The sequence below is a fragment of the Marmota monax genome, unplaced genomic scaffold (genome assembly GCF_021218885.2).
Source record: "Marmota monax isolate L192 unplaced genomic scaffold, Marmota_monax_Labrador192_F-V1.1 WCK01_AAM20220418_F8-fsc00042, whole genome shotgun sequence".
In the NCBI taxonomy this organism is placed as follows: Eukaryota; Metazoa; Chordata; class Mammalia; order Rodentia; family Sciuridae; genus Marmota; species Marmota monax.
In genome coordinates, this window is record NW_026693008.1 from 8,261,548 (window position 1) to 8,284,104 (window position 22,557).

The following is a 22,557-nucleotide window of genomic DNA, read 5'->3' on the forward strand; positions in this document are numbered from 1 at the left end:
TTTGGCAATGGAGCCTGATGCCTTTCTCCACGATATCGTGGATAAAATACCTGGTCCTTGTCCGTTTTTTGATAAGGGAGTACCCTCTATGGTGGTTTGAGAACGGCATTCATTAGCCCAATGTCTCCCTCTACGGCATCATGGGCAAATACCCGGTATTCTATTCCTTTGATACCTATTTTTGTTAAACCCTCCTCCTATAGGGCAATTCCTTTTAAAATGTCCTGTTTGTTCACAATTGTAGCATGTTTTTGGCCTGGCATCTAAAGCCTGTTGTACTGCAGCTGCCAAGACTTGCCCTTGTTCATTAATATCTCTACATAATTTAATATATGTGTTTAAATCTTCATGTCTCCATGGTCTAATAACCTCTCTGCAGCAACGATTTGCTTGGTCATAAGCCAGTTGTTTTATTAATGGCATTGCTTGTTCTGTATCCCCCAAAATTTTGGCAGCCGTTTGAATTAGCCTATCTACAAAGTCAGCGTAGGGTTCATTAGCTCTCTGTATTACCTTAGATAGCTGACCTTGTAAATCTCCATGTCCTTGTAAAGTCTTCCATGCTCTAACTGCGTCTGCAGCAATTTGTGCATATATAGCAGGATCATATTCAGTTTGTTGCCGTTGACCCTCATAAGGTCCTTTTCCTAACAACATATGTAGATTTCTTTGAGGGTAACCGGCTGCTGCATTTCGCCTAGCTGTCTCCGTGCAAAATTCCTCATTGGCAACCTTCCATAACAAATATTGTCCTCTATTTAGTACAGATTTACACATGCTAGCCCAATCTGCTGGCGTCATGTCCAAGTTAGTAATGGACTCGACCATGCTTACCGTGAAGGGAGCTTGGGGACCATAGGTTGTTACAGCCTCCTTTAACTGCTTCACTGTTTTAAAATCTAAAGCACGGTGAATTCGCTGCCCTCCTACCTGTTCAAGTACAGGGCATGCTAATCTTTGAGGTCCTGTCTCAGGATCCCATTTATCAACTACGGGGTTTGAGGGCCACTCAGCTGTCTCCATCGGTGGGGCTGTTGGTTGAATTACGCCCTCTTGTGATAAAACGGAGTTAGTAACAGCCTCCTGTTGTGGCCTTTTTCCTAACAACCTCTTTTCCTTTAAATTTTCTTCCTCTGTCTGACTAGCTCGAGAGACCTTCTCTTTTGCTTGATCTAAAATGTCTTTCTCCATGGTCTGAACCTCTAACAATTTACTTAACATCTTTTCGGTTTGTTTTTTACTAATTTCTAATCTACTATAAAGATAACGCAACCCAATAAGATAACACAAAACAAAACCGAAACTGAATGAAACAAAAACGGAATAAAAAATCGTTGTATCAATTTTCTCTTCCTCAGGGCCGACAAACTTCAAACCTTTAGTCAACCATTTTTTCCAGTTTGCCTGAGAAATTTCTAGGGATAGGCAGCTTGAAACAAAACCAAAATAAATCAAAACAAGAACGCACTGTTTTTTTTTGAAATGGTCACCCATTCTTTTGCTCTTCCTCAGGGACGAGCAATTTCACTTACCTCCAAGCTTCAGAAGTTCCCCGCACAGGACGCCAAATGCCGCAGTCTGGCTGGGCACAAAATCACGAGCCACCACACAGCTTGTAGATTCAAACAGCAACTCTTTATTCCCGAACTCACACCAGCCGTCTACAATCACGTTCTGGGGAAATCCACGTTCTCTGCCCAAATCCAACCCCACTGGGCTTCTGTCTCCCAAAAAATACTGTCTGAATCCCGTGAGAACTCAAGGGGAACTCAGGCAGCAGGATACGCCCTATTCCCAGCAGGAATAACCTTAAACCTGGAACCACCCTAAACCCGGATAGTCCTAAACCGGGAACGCCCTAAACCCGGATCCGCCTTGGTCCTTGAGCAAGGTCACCTACATGCAATGTCACTGCAAAATGTCCTATTTCCACGAGTCCTTCCACTAAGCAACATGGGGTACGCTGGCAAGGAAATTGTCATACCTACGTGGCTAATGGCTCCCAGCAGGGAACAGTTCATCAAGAAGATATAATAATTATAAATTTATGTGCACTGAACATCAGAGCATTCAGCTTTATGAAACCAACTCTACTAGACATAAAGGGAGAGGTAGGCCCCAAAACAATAATAGTGGGTGACTTCAGTACTCATTCTCATCAATAGGTAGATGGTCCAAACAAAAAAGTCAGCAAATACCAGTTAAATTACACTAGAGAACAAATGGTCTTAACAGGCATTTATAGAATATTCCATCCAACAGCTGTAGAATGTACATGGAACTTTTTCTAAAATAGTTCAGATATTAGGACACAAAGCAAATCTTAACAAATTCAAAAGAATGAAGCAATATTTCGCATTTTCTTCTTCTTCAATCATAACGGAATGAAACGAAGTTAACAAAAAGCCAGTATATGCCTATAATCCAGGGACTCAGGAGGCTGAGGCAGGATGATTATAAATTCAAGGACAGCCTTAGCAGTTTAGTGAGACCCAGTCTCAAAAAAATAAAGGATTGGGTACTGTCAGGGGTAAAGTGCCCCTGGGTTCAACCTCAAGTAGCAGCGGGGAAGAAATCAACAACAAACGAGAGACTGAGGAAATTATAAAAACTACATGGAGATTGAACCAATACACTTTTTGATCAACTAGTAGATAATTGAAGAAGTAAGAGGGGACATTTTAAAATTTCTTTGAATCAAACAAAAATGGAGAGAACACTGAAACTTGTGGGGTGCAACAAAAACGATTCTAAGAGAAAAGTTTGTAGCAATGAGTACCTACGTTAAAAAAGAAGAAAGATCTCAAATTACATTATGATCGCAACACCTTATTTTTTCCAAATAAGAAAAAAAAATCATATCAGCAGAGGAAAGAAACAGTAAAGATCAGACACATAGACCAGTGGAAAATAGAGAACTCAAGCCAGGTGCCATGGTACATGGCTGTAATCCCAGTGGCTCTGGAGGCTGAGGCAGGATCATAGCCTCAAACCAAACTCAGCAATTTAGTGAGACTGTAAACAACCTGGTGATACCCTGTCTCAAAAAAAAAAGTGTGTGTGGGGGAGGTTCTGAAGATGTGGCTCCGTGGTTAAGCACCCCTGGGTTCAATCTCTGGTACCAAAAAAAAAAAAGAAAAAGAAAAAGAGAACCCCAAAATTAAACCCATATATCTACAGCCAACTGATTCTCAACAAAGGTGTCAAAAATGTACATTGGAGAAGGTTCAGCCTCTTCAGCAAATGATGCTTGCTGGGAAAACTGGAAAATCACATGCAAAAGATTGAAATGTGTTCCCTGGCTTTTCCCTTGCACAAATTTCAACTCAGAATGGATCAAAGATCTTAATGTAAGACCTGAAACTTTGAAACTACTGGAGGAAAACTGGGGATACTGGCACAGTTAACAATTTCCTGAATAGGACTTCAAAAACAAAAGCAAGAATTGACAAATGAAATTACATTCAATTAAAAAGCTCTGCACAGCAAAGGAAACAATCAACAGTAAAGAGACAGCCTACAGAATTAAAGAAACAGAACTAAACAGAACCAATAAGACTTAACATCAAAAGAACAAGTAATCTACTCAAAAAATGGACAAGTAATCTCAAGAGATACTTCTTAAAAGTACAAATGACCAAATAGCTACATGAAAAAATGCTCAATATCTTTAACCATCAGGGAATGCAAATGAAAGTCACTTTGAGATTCAACTTTAGCCACGTCAGAATGGCTCAAAAAAAAAAAAAAAATCCTGGTGAGGATGTGGAGAAAAAGAAACCCTTATACACTGTTGATGAGATTGGAAACTAGTATAGCCACCACAAAAAAACAGTATGGAGGTACCTCAAAAATAAAAAATAGAGCTTACCATATGATCCCACTCCTGTGTGCATACCTGAAGAAATGAAGTCAGCACGCAAAAGCAGTATGTGCAGCATGTGCAACCTTTCTTTATCATGGCACTATAAACAATAGCCAAGTTATAGAATCAGTGTAGGTGCCCAACAGCAGATGAATGGGTAAAGAAAATATGATAACTATACACTGGAGAATATCATTTAGTCATGAAGAATGAAATCCTGTCATTTGTAGGAAAATGGATGTAACTGGAAGAACCTGTTACATGAAATAAGCCTTACATAGACAATTATCTCATGTTTTCTCTCAAATGTAAAAACATAAAAAACAAGAGAGAGGTGACCTGAAAGAAGAAGAGGGACTGTTAGAGAAAAGGAGAAAGACTAGGGGCAGGGAAGAGAAAGGAGGCCAAAGAGGGATGGATGGACATGATATATGTGTGGATAGAAATGTCACTGTGGATTCCATTAATTTGCACAACTAATATGTGTTAATCATGATAAAAATAGGAAGTCACCTGAATGTTGATGAATGGAAAAATAAGTTAGCATCTCTTGATTTGATACTCCTTTTTTTCTTTTTGTGGTGCTGGGGATTGAACCCAGGGCCTTGTGCATGAGTCAAGCACTCTACCAACTGAGCTATATCCCCAGCATACTCTTCAACAATTTAAATGAATATACTAAAGGTACTTGAGTCAGCATGAACACATATCAGAAATGTAATCTTAACTGAAATAAGGTACAGTCTAATGCCATCTATATAATTTTAAAATAATACCAAATGCATGAGATTAATAAACACCAAATTTAAATTAGTTATTACCTGTGGAGAGGTAGGGATAAAATGGCATCAAGGAGAAGTACAGAGGAGGCTTTAACTCTTAACAAAATTCTACTTCTTTACAAACACAACTAAGGGATGAGGTGGTGGTTCTCTGGAAGTGGAGTGTCCTCTGGTGCACAAGGAGGCTGATCACTGGTTGCTTTGGAACCCCACTGGTCACCAGTGCCCACAAGCCTTATTTTCTCCAGGACCAGCCTACCCCAGAGTGGGTTCGAAGTCTGTTCACTACTGGACTGGTTAGAGTGTTGTCAGTGTTTTGCTTCTGAGCCTGCATCGAACTGCTGATTTTAGTCCTTGCTCTGTGATGATCTCCCTGGCTGCAGCCTCCACTCTCCAAGTCAACTAGGCCTTGGACAAATTCTTTCTGACTATGTCCATGGACTTACATGGCAGAAAACTGCCAAGGCAGGTCTTTTGACACTCTCAGCTTTAATCTTTGCTGGGTTTTGTTAATTCCAACTATGCAGTGGATGCTCTGACCTTTTTAACTTAATACCTTAAGAATTGATTGTGGGTCTGAGGTTGTAGCTCAATGGTAGAACGACATGTGGGGCAGTGGGTTCGATCCTCAGCACCACATAAAAATAAACAAAATAAAGGTATTGTGTCCATCTACAACTAAAAAAAATAAAAAGGAATTGATTGTTCACCTCCTTTGCTCTGTCATTGCCATTTGACTGGCAATAGGAGGAAATAACAGAAAAGTCCAAGTTGAGACAAATCTTCTAATTACAGTTATTTTAATAATTCAATTATAAACTGGGACTTAATTGTCAAATATATTTTTGTTACTTATTCTAAAATAATCTGTCTACAAATATAAAAGTGTAAAATAGTGTAACTTTTCTATTGCAAAAATCTCTAAATGAAACTAATCTATGAAAATAAAATTTTTAAGAAGTTAAATGCTGTAGAAAAAAAGTTTGGGAACTGTATGTGTTTATAGTATAAGGACATATAAGTGAATTCTTGGTTGAGTTTTTATATAGAGTTTTTATGCTTGATATATGATTATCATGTGACAATTTACATGCTTATTGTTCTAAGGATATCTTTAAAGTCCTCTGAGCAATCATGTAGCTTTTTCCTCTCATGTTCCTTATTCTTGACAAATCAGTTCCTTCTAGTCAAAAACTTTTATATTAAAGAGAATGTTTTTACATTTTCTTATTTTCCAATGAGCCATGTAAATATAACTAGAAGGTTTGTGCCAATGCCACCTTCTATGACATGCCCCAGAGATTTTATTTTGGCTTTGTTCCCCAACAGGCTTGATGCTGGTACTTTTGGAACAATGGGAGTTGGTTTGGGATTTGCTATTGCAGCTGCTCTAGTGGCTAAAGATAGAAACCCTGGGAAAAGGGTCATCTGTGTTGAGGGAGACAGTGCCTTTGGGTTTTCTGGCATGGAGGTGGAAACCATCTGCAGGTAAGACACAGTCCTACAGCAGAGCATTTTCTTCTCCTAAATGTGAAAATTTACACACAAGACCCCCTTGCCTGACAGTTCCCAAGTGTTCCCCATATTGCCAGGTGCCCTGAGCATAGCACTGGTAGATAACACAGTGTAAATAACCTGCAGAGTGGTGAGGTGTAGTTTTGAGGTCACTGAAAAAGAAAAATGGGCCTGAGAGAAGCTTGTTTTCTGCAGGGAGATAGAGGAACCTAGTGGTTAAGAGCATAACCTCTGGGCTAGGTGGCCTGGATTTCAGTACTGGTTCTACTCTGTCAGGCCAAGTGATTTTATTTGTGTCATTTAACCAAGCCTCTCTCTTCCTCTCTAAAATAGGAGTAGGAATAGCAATAGTTCCTGCCTTAGAGAGTGATTGTGGGGAACAAATGAAATAATCAGGGTAAATTTTGAAGTGATGCCTAGTGAATATGAGTCATTCAGGTTATATTTTTAGTCATGAGGAATCATGGAGAAACCCATGAGTTGTGGCTCCTACTGAAGGATTAAGGGGACCCCCTATCCCCAGCTATATTTAAACTGTAGTAAAGCCATTCGGTTCTTAGGACTCTTATTAGGACTTCTGTGAACATGTTTTGGGGCTTTTGCTTTTCTTTTTGTGGGTACTGGGGATTGAACTCAGGGGCACTAGACCACTGAGCCTCATCCCCAGCTGTATTTGTATTTTATTTAGAGTCAGGGTCTCACTGAGTTGCTTAACACCACTTTTGCTGAGGCTGGCTTTGAACTTGAGATCCTCCTGCCTCAGCCTCCCAAGCTGCTGGGGTTACAGGTGTGTGCCACTATGCCTGGCTGTTTTGGGGCTTTTGAAGCTTTGGTATATTCAAGATTGGGGGAAGATACTGCCTGTTAGAGTGTCAATATTGACAACTAAGTGACACCAAAAAAATGATTTATGGGGAGTCAGCTTTCTGGAGAGTAACGATTCCCTTTTAACCTGGAGAGTAAATAGTTGCCACAATCCTATAGTATAGCAATGTGTGGTTCAGTTTTGGCTTCACTGCCTATCCTAAGAAATTAATCTGTTGGAAATAAAATCCCTATTCTTTTTCTGTAACTAATGAAGTTTAATCAGTTGTTTGTTTTGCTTTTTTTATTGGTCTGTTTTCTTCATTGAAGACATTGTTAGACACTCTTTCTACTGATTACAGCAGCTGAAGCATCTCTGATTACAGGTAGAAGTGTGAGCACAAACTGACTTTGCCAGTTGCTGTGTGCCTCTCACAGCATCTAGGAAGGACTGATTGCCTGTGAGGAGCTCAGTGAATAGAAAGGCATTTTCTAAACAGTATTCCTAGCAACTTCTTCAGAAGACGTGCTTCAGAGGATATTAAGTAGAAAGGTGTTGCCCATGTGGTGGCACATGCCTATAATCCCAGCAACTTGGGAGGCTGAGGCAAGAGTTCAAAGCCAGTCTCAGCCACTTAGTGAGGCGCTAAGCAGCTTGTGAGACCTTGTCTCTAAATAAAATACAAAACAGGGCTGGGGATGTGGCTCAGTGGTCAAGTGTCCCTGAGTTCAATGTCTGGTACCAAAAATAAAGTAGGAAGGTGTTATTTTTTTTCTGCCACTCTATGATGTTTCTGTTGATGGTGTAATATTCTTTATTAGGATAATAAATGCTTGGTTTTTAGTTTTCCTCTAATATTACAAAATGCCTATAGAAAACTGATTTTTAAGTTAACATTTACACCAAAAGAAAAGATTGAAGAATGATTTCCTTCTTATTTTGTTCTCATTTTGAGGTACAATTTGCCAATCATACTCTTGGTGGTGAACAATAATGGAATTTACCACGGTGTTGATAAAGATTCTTGGAAAGAAATGTTAAAATGTCAAGATGCTACTACAGTGTAAGTAACCCAGAACAGTGTGTATTTGCTTTCTCTCATCTCTCTCTCATTCTCTCTTTAAAGAGTTTGCTGTATTGGAATGTGCTTGTGTCATGTGAATATTGTTTGTTTCTATTGTCAGCCCCTTTAAAGGATAGAAACCCTGCCTTCATTGTTCCTCTTTGCACAACTCTCTGTGATTAGTGCTTTATAAATAGTTTATAGCTGATGAAGACTCACGAGTGTATGTCTAAGCTTTGCTAATGACAGGGCTTATTGCAAGGTCCCCAGTCTTAATGTTCCTACTACACCAGGGAGGGACATGGATGTTTACATATTGTTTATGATCCAGAGGTCTTCCTTCCTTTTACTACTTAGCTAAATCTTGGTCATCTGATGGCAAAGCCAAACTAAGACTGTTACAGCTGGCCATGGGGTTCAAGATGTGAATTTGTGAGCCAGCCAGGATGTTTGTTAATGCCTCCCAGACTTCATGTGCTGCTTTGTTGTTGTGCTGTGACCATTCCTTTCCCTTTTGGATTCTAATAGTTGAAAGTATAGCCTCGGCTGTCTGGCATAGTAGCCACTAGCCGCATGTTGCTACTTATATATAGTTAAAATTAAATGGAACTAAAAATTCAGTTCTTCAGTTTACTCACATTTCAAATGCTCACAGCACCAAGTAGCTGGTGGCTGCCATACTATCTGTAAAACATTTCCATCATCACAGGAAGTTTTCTTAGGTATTTCTATAGACAATAAAAAATATAAGGAAAATTTCATGTTCTGATAGCTTAAGTTTCAAGATCAAAGAGTTAGATATAAAAGTATGCCTTTCAGCTCAGCTTCAGTTTTTTCACTGATTATTTCAGAGAATGATTTTTTTTTTTTTTCCCTAGAAGCTTTAAGGTTTAAATTTCATTGACCCGTAACGTCTTTTTCAGGGCCCCTCCGATGTGTCTCCTGCCAGACTCACATTATGAACAGGTCATGGCTGCATTTGGAGGCAAAGGATATTTTGCACAAACACCGGAAGAACTCCAAAAATCCCTGAGGCAGACCCTGGAAGATACTACTAAACCCTCTCTTATCAACATTATGATTGAGCCACAAGGCACACGGAAGGCCCAGGTAAAAGCATTTGCTAAGCAGAAAGCAGGAAATGCATCTGCTCCTTCCTCATCTCCTTCCAGAAAGGAACACTGTTACCCAGAGTTCTTTATAAACATGTCTGAGTTTGGCAATTTTATCAAATGTTCAGTGAATATTTGTTGAGATATCTTTAGGTGTACTGTGTTAGGAATAGCATGGTGAGCAAAACCAGGCTCAGTCCTCATCTCCATGTAGCTTAAACTGTTTTGCAGGGGAGAGGACAGTCCAATAACCTCACAGCTGAAGGTTGCATGATCCACCAAGGTAACTGCTCAAGAGGAAAGGGAGCCAGTTCTAAGCAAACACACAACAAAGGAATCTGATTTATATTGGAGTTATAAGGAAGGCTTCTGGGAGGAAGTGATACTTAAACTGAGATATGAAGGATGAATAGGGAGAATCTGTCAAAGAGGAATGGAAAAAGATGTGCAAAGGCTGTGTGGCAAGAGGGAGCAGGCCACATCTGAGCAACTGCAAGAAGGCCAGAGCAGCTGGAAAGGAGAATGGAGGACGCACAGTGGGAGATGAAATTGTAATAGGATAATTAGTGCAGTAACATCCAATATTAGTTACTTTGACCTCTAAAGCAAAACTACACTGTAGATTATAGCAGTAATATAATGCCAATGCTACATGATTAAGTTGCTTTTGCTCTTGGTTTTTCACGTTTAATTTTGCACTCTGGTCCTGTCACCCACCTGCTCTTATACACCTGTCCTCCATGTTTCCACCTGGTATGTCAGCCACTCTTTTCAGAACAGATTTTTTTGAGTGCTTTCTGTCTTGGTTCTTAGACTGGCATCCACTATAGAATCTCTTCCTTTGTTGAACAAGGCAGAACACAAAGAGACATCTGGATGATTAATGAAATATAGGGAACTAATTTAAAAACTTAAGATATGTAGAATTGTTTGTGTAAAAACAGACATCAGAGACTGGAATTTACCTTATAGCCAAGAGACGGGGTACTCAAGGTGAAGTCTGGTAATGAGGAAAGTGAGCACAGACAGACTGAGTCAGGATGGGGATGGGCAGGTAGCATTAGCACGGATTTCTGTGGAACAAGGAGGCAGACTATTTTGAGATTGGGTCAGCCACCTTGAAAAATGTACCCCTGTGGGCTTATTGATTGCCTTTTCTTTTGTTTTCTGGTGCTGAGGATTGAAACCAGGGCCTTATGCATGCCAAGCACGTGCTCTACCACTAAAGTACATCCCCCTTGCCTTTTTTTCTCCTTGAGTTCTATTTGTTGAAGTGATTTTTCTCAACCAGACACCCAGTGGACAGGTTCTTAAATCATGACATTTTATTAATTTATAACTGGGTATATACTTTCCAGTGACTGGGGTGTTAGTTTTGTAAACCAGGATGCCCTCTTCCTGGCATCAGGGCATCAGAGTACTAGGGAAACTAAAGCCACTGTAAGACCCTGACAAATACTATGATAAAAATGGTCTTGATCTGTGTTAGTCATGGAAGAGCCTGGTGACTTGCTCTTTCCGCTAGTGAGTTCATCCTTCTAAAGAAATGCTTCCAGTGATCCATTCTATTATTTTCTCTATGAATTTTGTTCAGGTATTTCTGGGGAAGTTCTTATCCTTGTCTTATAATTCTGTGAGGATTATCCTTATATATCTTGCATTTAATCACTTCTGAATTATCTTCCTCTCAAGAATATATATATATATATCCATCCACTGTGTATATGTACACACACACACACACACACACACACACCATAGTTTTCATGTTATTACTTTTCAGTGATGGTCCCTTAGCCATTTACCACTGAGTCACAGTGTAGCCTGGCTGCTTCCTGCTTTAACACAGGCAATACCTAAATCTCTGCAGTGTCCTGTGTCCAGGCCACATGTGTTGGATGCTGTTAGTCCTGGAAAAGGTTTCCATGCATAGTTCTTTTTGTCCTTGTTCTCAGACCCTGTAGCTCAGCCCTCCGTGGACCTCCATCCTCTCTTCTCTCCTTTTGAGTTATTTCTGCTTCTTTCATTCTCTAGTTTGTTATGCCCTGATTGCAGTTTGAGGAAGAGGACCCAGAAAGCCATGTTACGTTGTTTGTAGGGACAGGCAACAAGGTTCACTAGTGGATTGTTAGCTCCTTTTTGGGAAAGCACTAGATCAAAGACAGACCTCATTGATAAAAGTCCCTTGTGTGGGACTTTTAAATTATAGAATAAGCAAAACAGAGTACAGTTTGAGATGAATTATTTCTTCTGACTGAATGTCTTTTCTTTTCTAGGATTTTCACTGGCTCACCCGCTCTAATATGTAAATAAAGATGCCAGTAGGTGTTCTTGAGGAATTTTTTCTTTCCTATAAGGTTGAATTTTGTTTTCCACAGCAAAGTTACTACAATTATAATGGTGCAAAGAAAAATAAAATAATATTTTAAAATAACATTTTATAATAAAGGAATTAATTAAACACAGAAAAGTTACATTGTTTGTTTCAATTTCAATCATAAATGTCCCCCCAAGGTCCGTATGTATACTCAATGCCTGTCGCCGACCTGTGGCACTGTTGGAAGGTAGTAGAACCTTCAGGAGGTGGGGCCCAGAAAAAAACGAGGTTAGGTCAATGGGGACTTGCCCTTGAAGGGGATATTGGAATCCCAGTCCCTTCCCCTCTCTCTTGTTTACCAACCACCATAAGGTGAAGAGACCTCCTCCGCCACACACCCCTGCAGTGCTGCTGCCTCACAACAGGCCCAAGGGCCATAGGGCCAAGTGATCGTGCCAGGAAACTTATGAAATCCTGAGCCAAAATAAATCTTTCCTCTTTTTAAGTTGATTTTCTTAGGTATTTTGTCAGTGACAGAAAGCTATCCTAGTGTATTCTACCACAGAAGAAATAATTTACAGGTGAAAGAAGAGGAAGGGTTCTACAATTGCATTGTAAGTGTCTTAACTGCTGATTTACACATCCGTTTTCTTTTATGTAAATCCATTCTGAAAGTTAAACTTTACTTTGTAAAAACCTTTGAAGAAAAAAGCTGTTAAGAATTGTGTAATATGGGCTGGATTGGTGGCTCAGTGGTAGAGCATGTGTGAGGCTCTGGGTTCGATCCTCAGCACCCCATAAAAATAAATAAATAAAGAGATTGTGCCCAATTACAACTAAAAATTTAATATTTTTATTTTATTTTTATTTGTTTTAATTTTTGTTGTTGATTGTTCAAAACATTACATAGTTCTTGACATATCATATTTCACACTTTGATTCAAGTGGGTTATGAACTCCCATTTTTACCCCGTATACAGATTGCAGAATCACATCAGTTACACATCCACTGATGTACATATTGCCATACTAGTGTCTGTTGTATTCTGCTGCCTTTCCTATCCTCTACTATCCCCCCTCCCCTCCCCTCCCCTCCCCTCTTCTCTCTCTACCCCCTCTACTGTAATTCATTTCTCCCCCTTGTTTTTTTTTTTTCCCCCTTTCCCCTCACTTCCTCTTGTATGTATTTTTGTATAACCATGAGGGTCTCTTTCCATTTCCATGTAATTACCCTTCTCTCTCCCTTTCCCTCCCACCTCTCATCCCTGTTTAATGTTATTCTTCTTCTCATGCTCTTCCTCCCTACTCTGTTCTTAGTTACTCTCCTTATATCAAAGAAGACTTTTGGCATTTGTTTTTTAGGGATTGGCTAGCTTCACTTAGCATAATCTACTCTAATGCCATCCATTTCCCTGTAAATTCTATGATTTTGTCATTTTTTAATGCAGAGTAATACTCCATTGTGTATAAATGCCACATTTTTTTTTTATCCATTCGTCTATTGAAGGGCATCTAGGTTGGTTCCACAGTCTTGCTATTGTGAATTGTGCTGCTATGAACATCGATGTAGCAGTGTCCCTGTAGCATGCTCTTTTTAGGTCTTTAGGGAATAGACCGAGAAGGGGAATAGCTGGGTCAAATGGTGGTTCCATTCCCATCTTTCCAAGAAATCTCCATACTGCTTTCCAAATTGGCCGCACCAATTTGCAGTCCCACCAGCAATGTACAAGTGTACCCTTTTCCCCACATCCTCGCCAGCACTTGTTGTTGTTTGACTTCATAATGGCTGCCAATCTTACTGGAGTGAGATGGTATCTTAGGGTGGTTTTGATTTGCATTTCTCTGACTGCTAGAGATGGTGAGCATTTTTTCATGTACTTGTTGATTGATTGTATGTCCTCCTCTGAGAAGTGTCTGTTCAGGTCCTTGGCCCATTTGTTGATTGGGTTATTTGTTATTTTATTGTTTAATTTTTTGAGTTCTTTGTATACTCTGGATATTAGGGCTCTATCTGAAGTGTGAGGAGTGAAGATTTGTTCCCAGGATGTAGGCTCCCTATTTACCTCTCTTATTGTTTCTTTTGCTGAGAAAAAACTTTTTAGTTTGAGTAAGTCCCATTTGTTGATTCTAGTTATTAACTCTTATGCTATGGGTATCCTATTGAGGAATTTGGAGCCCGACCCCACAGTATGTAGATCGTAGCCAACTTTTTCTTCTATCAGACGCCGTGTCTCTGATTTGATATCAAGCTCCTCGATCCATTTTGAGTTAACTTTTGTGCATGGCGAGAGAAAGGGATTCAGTTTCATTTTGTTGCATATGGATTTCCAGTTTTCCCAGCACCATTTGTTGAAGATGCTATCCTTCCTCCATTGCATGCTTTTAGCCCCTTTATCAAATATAAGATAGTTGTAATTTTGTGGATTGGTTTCTGTGTCCTCTATTCTGTACCATTGGTCCACCCGCCTGTTTTGGTACCAGTACCATGCTGTTTTTGTTACTATTTTGCTCTGTAGTATAGTTTGAAATCTGATATCGCTATACTGCCTGATTCACACTTCCTGCTTAGAGTTGTTTTTGCTATTCTGGGTCTTTTATTTTTCCATATGAATTTCATGATTGCTTTCTCTATTTCTACAAGAAATGCCGTTGGGATTTTGATTGGCATTGCATTAAACCTATAGAGAACTTATGGTAATATCGCCATTTTGATGATGTTAGTTCTGCCTATCCATGAACAGGGTATATTTTTCCATCTTCTAAGATCTTCTTCTATTTCTTTCTTTAGGGTTCTGTAGTTTTCATTGTATAAGTCTTTCACCTCTTTTGTTAGGTTGATTCCCAAGTATTTTATTTTATTTTATTTTATTTGAGGATATTGTGAATGGAGTGGTTGTCCTCATTTCCATTTCAGAGGATTTGTCGCTGATATATAGGAATGCCTTTGATTTATGCGTGTTGATTTTATATCCTGCCACTTTGCTGAATTCATTTATTAGCTCTAATAGTTTCTTTGTAGACCCTTTTGGGTCTGCTAGGTATAGAATCATGTCACCTGCAAATAGTGATAATTTAAGTTCTTCTTTTCCTATTTTTATGCCTTTAATTTCTTTCGTCTGTCTAATTGCTCTGGCCAGTGTTTCGAGAACTATGTTGAACAGAAGTGGTGAGAGAGGGCATCCCTGTCTTGTTACAGATTTTAGAGGGAATGCCTTCAATTTTTCTCCGTTCAGAATGATGCTAGCCTGAGGCTTAGCATAGATAGCTTTTACAATATTGAGGTATGTTCCTGTTATCCCTAGTTTTTCTAGAGTTTTGAACATAAAGGGATGCTATACTTTGTCGAATGCTTTTTCTGCATCTATCGAGATGATCATATGGTTCTTTAAGTCTACTGATGTCATGAATAACATTTATTGATTTCTTTATATTGAACCAGCCTTGCATCCCAGGGATGAATCCTACTTGATCATGGTGCACAATTTTTTTGATATGTTTTTGTATCCGATTCGCCAGAATTTTATTGAGGATTTTTGCATCTAGGTTCATTAGAGATATTGGTCTGTAGTTTTCTTTCTTTGAAGTGTCTTTGTCTGTTTTAGGAATCGGGGTGATGTTGGCCTCATAGAATGAATTTGGAAGTTCTCCCTCTTTTTCTATTTCCTGAAATAGCTTGAAAAGTATTGGTATTAGTTCTTCTTTAAAGGTTTTGTAAAACTCCGCTGTATACCCATCCGGTCCTGGGCTTTTCTTAGTTGGTAGTCTTTTGATGGCTTCTTCTATTTCCTCAATTGATATTGGTCTGTTTAGGTTGTCTATATCCTCCTGACTCAATCTGGGCAGATCATATGACTTAAGAAATTTATCGATGCCTTCACTATTTTCTATTTTATTGGAGTATAAGGATTCAAAATAATTTCTAATTATCTTCTGTATTTCTGAAGTGTCTGTTGTGATATTGCCTTTTTCATCCCGTATGCTAGTAATTTGAGTTCTCTCTCTTCTTCTCTTCGTTAGCATGGCTAAGGGTCTGTCGATCTTATTTATTTTTTCAAAGAACCAACTTTTAGTTTTGTCCATTTTTTCAATTGTTTCTTTTGTTTCGATTTCATTAATTTCAGCTCTGCTTTTAATTATTTCTTGCCTTCTACTTCTTTTGCTCTTCTTTTTCTAGGATTTTGAGATGAAGTGTGAGATCATTTATTTGTTGGTTTTTTCTTTTTTTAAGGAATGAACTCCAGGCAATGAATTTTCCTCTTATTTTTAAAAAAGAATTATCTAATGTAAGCTGGGTGTGGTGGCACATTCCTGTAACCCCAGCAGCTTGGGAGACTGAGGCAAGAGGATCAGGATCGTAAGTTCAAAGCCAACCTCAGCAAAAGTGAGGCGTTCAGAGACCCTGTCTCTAAATAAAATACAAAATAGGATTGGGGATGTGGTTCAGTGGTCAAGTGCCCCTGAATTCAATCCCTGGTACCCACTCCCCAGAAAAAGAGTTGTCTAATGTAGAAACATGTTCAGTAAGTAGGGGAGCATAGGCTGTATTTTATGTTTTATCTTGTGATGACTTAGTACCTTAGTTTTTAGTGGGACTTGTGCTATATTTGAGTTGTTTTTGTTTTGTTTTTCCCCCTGTAAAGAACTGACTGAAGAGCTGAGGTTGTGGCTTAGTGGTAGAGCACTTACCTAGCACATGTGAGGCTAGGTTCAATCCTCAGCACCACTTAAAAATAAGTAAATAAAATAAAGGTATTGTGTCCTTCTACAACTGAAAAAAAAAAAAGGCAAAACAAAAATCTCACTGAGCCACAGGAGATGTAGAAGCACACTAATAACTGCAGGGTATATTTGGACTAGCCACCTCAGTTTACACAGGCCACATCAAGACCAATAGAGGTGGCCTTAATGTGCAGTCATGCACCATATGACATCATTTTGGTCAGTGACAGATCATATATATGACAGTGGTCCCAAAGATAATAATGAACTAAAAATTGCTATCACCTAGTGTGTCGCAGCCATAGTAGCTCAACAGCACAAGGTATTACCCTTGTGTTTGTGGAAAAGCTGGTGTAAACAAATCTGTACTTCCAGTTTAATAGAAGGATAGCACATAAAATCATATATACTGTAAAAAAATCATATATAGTATGTAATACTTGATAATAAATGTTACTGATGTATGTATTCATTCTATATCCTTTTTATATGTGGGTGTGTTACTGGGGATGGAACCCAGGGGCACTGTGCCACCCAGCTATATCCCCAGCCTCTCTTTTAATTTTATTTTGAGATATGGTCAAGTTGCCCAGGCTGATCTCAACCTTGCTATCTTCCTGCCTCAGCTTCGTGTTGCTGTATATATTTTTATCAGTACTTTTAAACCGTATTCCTGCTTATTAAGAGAAAGTTTGCTGTGCAGCAGCCCATACATCTTGTATTTCCTGAATCTCTGGACTGCGCCATTTTCTTTTGTACTTCATGTAATCTCGCGTTGCTGTGTTCATTGTAGCCTCAGGAGCCAAGAGCCGTACTCCACACACAGCATACAACCTAAGTGTGTAGCAGGCTATTCCATTTAAGTGTGTGTAAATACACTATGATAACTGCACAATGATGAAATTGCCTTAATGATGTGTTTCTCAGGCCACATCCCATTGTTAAATGGGATGACTATATAAAGAAATATTGTAAACTAGGCACAATGGTGCACACCTGTAATCCTAGCAGCTTGGGAGGCTGAGGCAGGAAGATTATAAGTTTGAAGCCAGCCTCAGCAAATTGGTGAGACTCTGTCTCTAAATAAAAAATCAAAAGGGCTGGGGTTAAGCACCCCTGGGTTCAATATAGATACCAAAAAAAAAAAAAAAAGAACTGTTGTAAATAGGAAGTTTTAATGTACCAGTAGAAAAAAAGGAAAAGGTCCCAAAAGATCACAGAGGTAACAGTAAAAATACAAATGGTAGTAAAAGCATGAGTCTGAATAAACATGGATATGTTATATATTCTGAAAATCAGTTCCTTTGGCCTATCCACCTGGCCAAGCACTTTTTAAATTATTTAGTTCAGGTAAGAGTGAAGTGAAACTGAGACTCCTGTGCTGCCATTGGGAGGTGAAATTGGTGCAACATTTCTAATTAGTAATTCTACGAGAGTTTGCCTTTGGAATCTTAAAAATGTTCATACCCCATGCCTTTTGACCCAGCGAGTCTACCTAGGGAATGGATCTTAAAAAAAGTAATAAAATGTTTGATCAGGTACTCTGGGTTCAATCCTCAGTACCACCAAACCAAAATGAAAAACTCAGTGGAGATTTTTTTTTTTTTAATAGTTACTACACACATGCACCTTTGAAGTAGCTCAGTTTATTATATGACACGAATACCTAGATAATGGGGGAAACAGTGCATTCCGGTGAAGAAGTGGCCTGGGACTGAAATAAATGGAAATTTAAGAGTGACTGCAGTAGAGTGTCATATGATTGTATGAAAAGTTAGAAACCAGTTGAATTCCAGGTGGGAAGTATGACTGGGGAACCCTGATAAAGCTGATGGATGGCCTTCTGCTGTGGAGAGTGAAACACAGCTGGAATTGGAATAATCTGGTGTCCTGTAGTTGCATTGGCTGCTACGAATCTGAATAAATTGAATTATGTGGAAAGAAGAAATTGACAATCCTATAAATCCTACCCTTACAGGAATTGGAGATAAAATTAGGCCTTAGACTCAGCCCTGACAAGCAGGGCTGCGTGTACCCCTGGATTTCACTGAGTAATCTTGCATATTCCCTCCTCTTCAAGGCCTTTCTGTCCAGGAGAGGGGCCAGCTGGTCAGCAAACTCAGAGCAAATCCAGGTTGTATGGTCTCCCCTCCAGTTAGGGAGCAGAAAAAGGCACACTTGGAAACTCCTGGGTCAAAGTTTGAAGGGATTGCTTTAAGGGACTCAGGACCTAGAAATATCCACAGAAATGGCAAAATCCATTATTTTTATCTTTTGTGGATAGAGCTGGTCTTTGGAACTGATTCTGTGCAATGTTAATCTACAGCCACGTGGTTTGGCCCAAGGCTCATTCCCCTGGTCCCCCTGCCCATTCCCAGGAATGGCCTCCCCACTCCATGGTCATGGCAGGTTCAGAAAATCAGACCCAGTTTCACCTTAGCCCTGATCTTGCTCTTGCTCTTCCTGCTGGGGTACTCTACGCATCCTCACACATTCTCCCCATGTGAATCCGCTCCCCCTCCCCAAGGCCCAGCTCCACAGTCCCTTCTTCCATTGAAGTCATCTTTCCTGCTGGTTCCCCTGACATACCCTGTGTGCACCTCTGTTACTTACAATATATGATATTCATGGTGAGTTGAACTCCCTACTCCCCCACTTGTCATGAGCACCTGGATAACCCAGATACTACCCACCTCACCCCACCCGCTGCCAGCCTTCCAAGCCTGCACCCTCTTGCTTTTTTTTGGCCAGTGCCTTGGAGAATTCTCCCCTGAAAAGCCTGCTTCTGCTTGGCAGATTGCAGTACCACATCACAGAGATTATCCTGGGGTGGAAGTGATCTAGGAGGGCTTTTCTCACGCAGGACACAGCAGACAACTTTAACCAAGATGCAGGGTGCACAGATGAGCCACCAAGGATCAGAAACCCAACCAATGCCTGTGTATTAAATAATTCTAGAGCAATGCTGGGGATGGGGGTTGGAGACCTGAGGCCCTGAAATGATTGAAACTTAGTTTCCACCCTGGCAGAATGGAAGTAAAAATTAAAAATAGATTCAGTTACTGAAAATAATTTTTCCTTTCAGAACAGAGTGCTGTGGACTGAGATTCATGTCACTACAGTCTTAAAGCAATAGTGTCAACCCTGCCCCATTATCCTTCATCAGCCACTCCGTCTATCCCCTTGCCTTACCACTCTGCATTAGTTGTTCAGAATTTTCACATTACCTTTATTTAGTTATTTTTCTATATTAACTTTAATAGCAAAAATAAATCTGGTATTTTAATTGGAGTAGGTCTGGGGGAAGCACAGGGGGGAGGTACCCAGAGTGGAACCCAGGCTGGTCCTTGCACATGCTAAGAAGGCTGTCCACCACTCCAGCCCCTTGGGGTGTGTCTTAAAGTTGATTGTATCAACAGAAAAATGTACTGTTTGATAAAGCGAGCATATCAGGAGACAAATGCCATGAAAAGTTAATTGTTAGAGTTGGAGAGTAGAAGGCACTTCACACCACACCTCACAGGGCTGCAGGAGGCACCACAAAGGCTGGTCTCAGAACTAGTGGGCTGAGGCTTTTATTGCAGGAAGAAAGATGAAGGATAGGCTCCAGGGTGGTGTGGGGCTGTCTCTGTCCACTTGTGGCCCTGGGGTAATTAAGGCAGGAGAAAAGTGGCCCAGAAAGTGGGAACCTGATAAAGAGGGAGGCTGGAGTTTTTGTTTGTTTGTTTGTTTGTTGGGTCTGGATTGGTTAGTTTGCATATGAAAAGCAAGAATTCCAAAAAAGAAAAAGACCTGGTTAATAGTATTGACAGAATATTCATATAACCATGAGATGGATAATTGGAGAACTGGATCTTAAGATATTATTTGTATTCAAGAATAAAGAATCTTTATTGAAACTGTTTCTTCGGGGAAAGTGCTCATCATATTTGCTCTACTCTTCTATTTAATTTGTTCCTAGAAGTGAATCTGTTTCATTGCTGTTGTAAATACATTATCAACTTCCATTATGTTGTATATGTAGCTATTGTTTGCATATTTTGAGTATTGAAGTCTATACCTAACCTCTTTTTCCTTTTTTTTACCTAGTGGCATTGGCCACTACTTCCAGAACAATTCTCAATGATATTGGTGGGCATGCACTATTTTCCTTCTGGGTGTTATTAGAATCAGCATATCTTTTATCTACTTTCCTCCTTGAGGAGGAGGAAAATGAAGAGGAAAAAATGACAAGAAAACCTCCCCAGGAGGATTTCCTGAGGTTCCAGGACTGGAATGTTATCATGGTTTGGATCTTAAATGTCTCTCAAAGTCTTATATGTTAAAGGCTTGGTTGCCACATGCTGTTGGAAGATGGTGGAACCTTTAAAAGGTGGGGCATAATTGGAAGAAGTTAGGTCACTGGGGACGCCTCCATGAAGGAGACCTGGAACTCTGGCCCTCCCTCTGTCTTTGCTTCCTAGCTGCTATAAAGTGAGCAGCTTCGCTCCAGCACACACTCCCCGCGGTAATGTCCTGCTTCACCACAGACCCCAAACCAATAGAGCCAAATGACTATGGATCAAAACCTCTGGAACCATGAGCTAATAAGCCTTTCTGTTAAGTCTTCTGTGGTATTTTGTCACAGCAACAATGAAATCTAACAAATGTCTTCCCCAAAGGTACATAACAAGATCAGAAAAAAGTACCTACTGTTTCCAAGGTGGGGCAACTGCAATAACAGGTGATTTCTTGGCCACTTGATTATTGCTAGGCAATTGCTTTTTTACCTAAACTGCCTTCCTTCAACACATTGAGACCAAGGATGCCTTCCCCTGGGTTTTCACCTTCACCATCAGGCCAGCTTTCACTTGGTGTCAGCAGAAGGTGACCTCCTCCTCTCCCCTTCTCCCACTGGTGGGGGCACCATTGTGGAGGGGCACCACTTTAGTCAGGGTGCTAGGAGAGGCAGATGAGATTAAACGGTAAGATGACCGTGAGAGGAAACAGGGAAGGAGCTGAGACTGTCTGGGTGAGCCCTCAGATGCCCAGGCAGATCAGACCACGGTGGGGGAGTGTTAGGATGGCCTTAGGCCTGAGCCTCAGCAACTCCATTTTAACTTCATTTTAAAAGACCTGCAGTTTCACCAGGCACATCCACAGATCCCTCCAGTATGGCCTCAAACAAGTTACTTCCCTTCACCCTGATAAAAGAGAGTGAAGCCCCTGGCAGGCTGTCCTCACCTGATAAGAGGGAAAGGCGAGAAGATCAGGGTGGAGACCACCAGACCAGATGTTTCTGACCTCAGAGTAAATGATGTCACTGAGAAATCTGATGGTAGCTGATAAGGATTGAAAGGGGGGTTAAAAGCCCCAAAATTTAGTATAAATGATAAAGCCAATGAACAGGGATTCAGCCAGCCGAAACAAGAATGCACTCCAGCTGGAGAGCCTGATGAGGACCTGACATCCCATCAGTTGTCATCGTTTCTGAGCCTCTGCATGATCCACACTGCTCTCAAACTCTACCGCCTTGTCTGGACTTTGGTGAGAGCTGCAACTCCTCCAAGGACCCCCTCCTTCTGCTCCACACCAGGAAAAGCCTGCCTTGGTTCCGGACCTGATTACCGAGGTCTGAGTGTGCATCTGCTGGACTCAAAGCCTAAGACTTAAGACCTTTGAACTTAGCATGCAGAGGGAATGTCAGTCATTAGCCTATATGATTAAGTGTGTTTTGCAGTGCTTAGAATTAATCTAGAATTGTTTGCTGTGAATTGATTATGTCTACTACAGTGCCTAGCATTAAGGATTGTTGTTTTCTTGATTAAGAACCTATAGAGTGAAACTGTATTGAGTAATTTGAGTGAATAAAGCATTCAAAGGGACAGAAGCGCGTGGACATATTTCTCCCCTCTACTGCATACGTCGCAATTTTGCCCCCTCGCGACAGGGAGGAAGCCTGCATGCAGCCTAGGAAGACTTGGCAAGGCCATGGGAGTTCCTGCCTTCCAGAAACGAACCCGCCTTCCTGCCCTGCTGGACTCTGACTGTCCAGGAGCAGCAGGATGCCTGGGAGACGTGGCCACAGCACAGATGCAGGTGACAGATTTCCAAGGGCCGCAGCTGGGAACTGTGGTCAGGTATGTCTCTGTGGTTGGAAACAGGTTTGTGGCACTTCCTGGAGGTTGCTTTGCTGCTGCTCTTTAGACTGTTGGAGTTAAAAAAGTGGAAAGAAAAGTTCATTAGGCAGGACTTAAAATCCAAGGATCGGACCCAGGTCTATATGCAGCCAGCCCTCTTGGATAGATGGTTTTTTCAAAAGAATCTTTTGAGTATAAGCCCGAGTATCTCTCCTGCATTGGCTTTGGTGGGCAGACAACTTCCCTGGGCCTCAATTTTC

At 40.4% G+C, this 22,557-nt stretch overlaps 1 protein-coding gene across 2 annotated transcripts in view; it reads left to right on the plus strand.

Annotated features, from left to right (window-relative positions):
• The window catches only part of Hacl1 (2-hydroxyacyl-CoA lyase 1), a 42,666-nt gene extending 31,054 nt beyond the window's left edge, over positions 1-11,612 (plus strand). For both annotated transcript variants that reach the window (XM_046452710.2, XM_046452711.2), the window contains 4 exons: positions 5,977-6,135; positions 7,923-8,030; positions 8,954-9,140; positions 11,419-11,612. In XM_046452710.2, the coding sequence (XP_046308666.1) occupies positions 5,977-6,135; positions 7,923-8,030; positions 8,954-9,140; positions 11,419-11,451 (487 nt within the window). In that variant the 3' untranslated portion in view covers positions 11,452-11,612. The remainder of the gene's footprint in view (positions 1-5,976; positions 6,136-7,922; positions 8,031-8,953; positions 9,141-11,418) is intronic.
• The last annotated feature ends 10,945 nt before the right edge of the window (positions 11,613-22,557 follow it).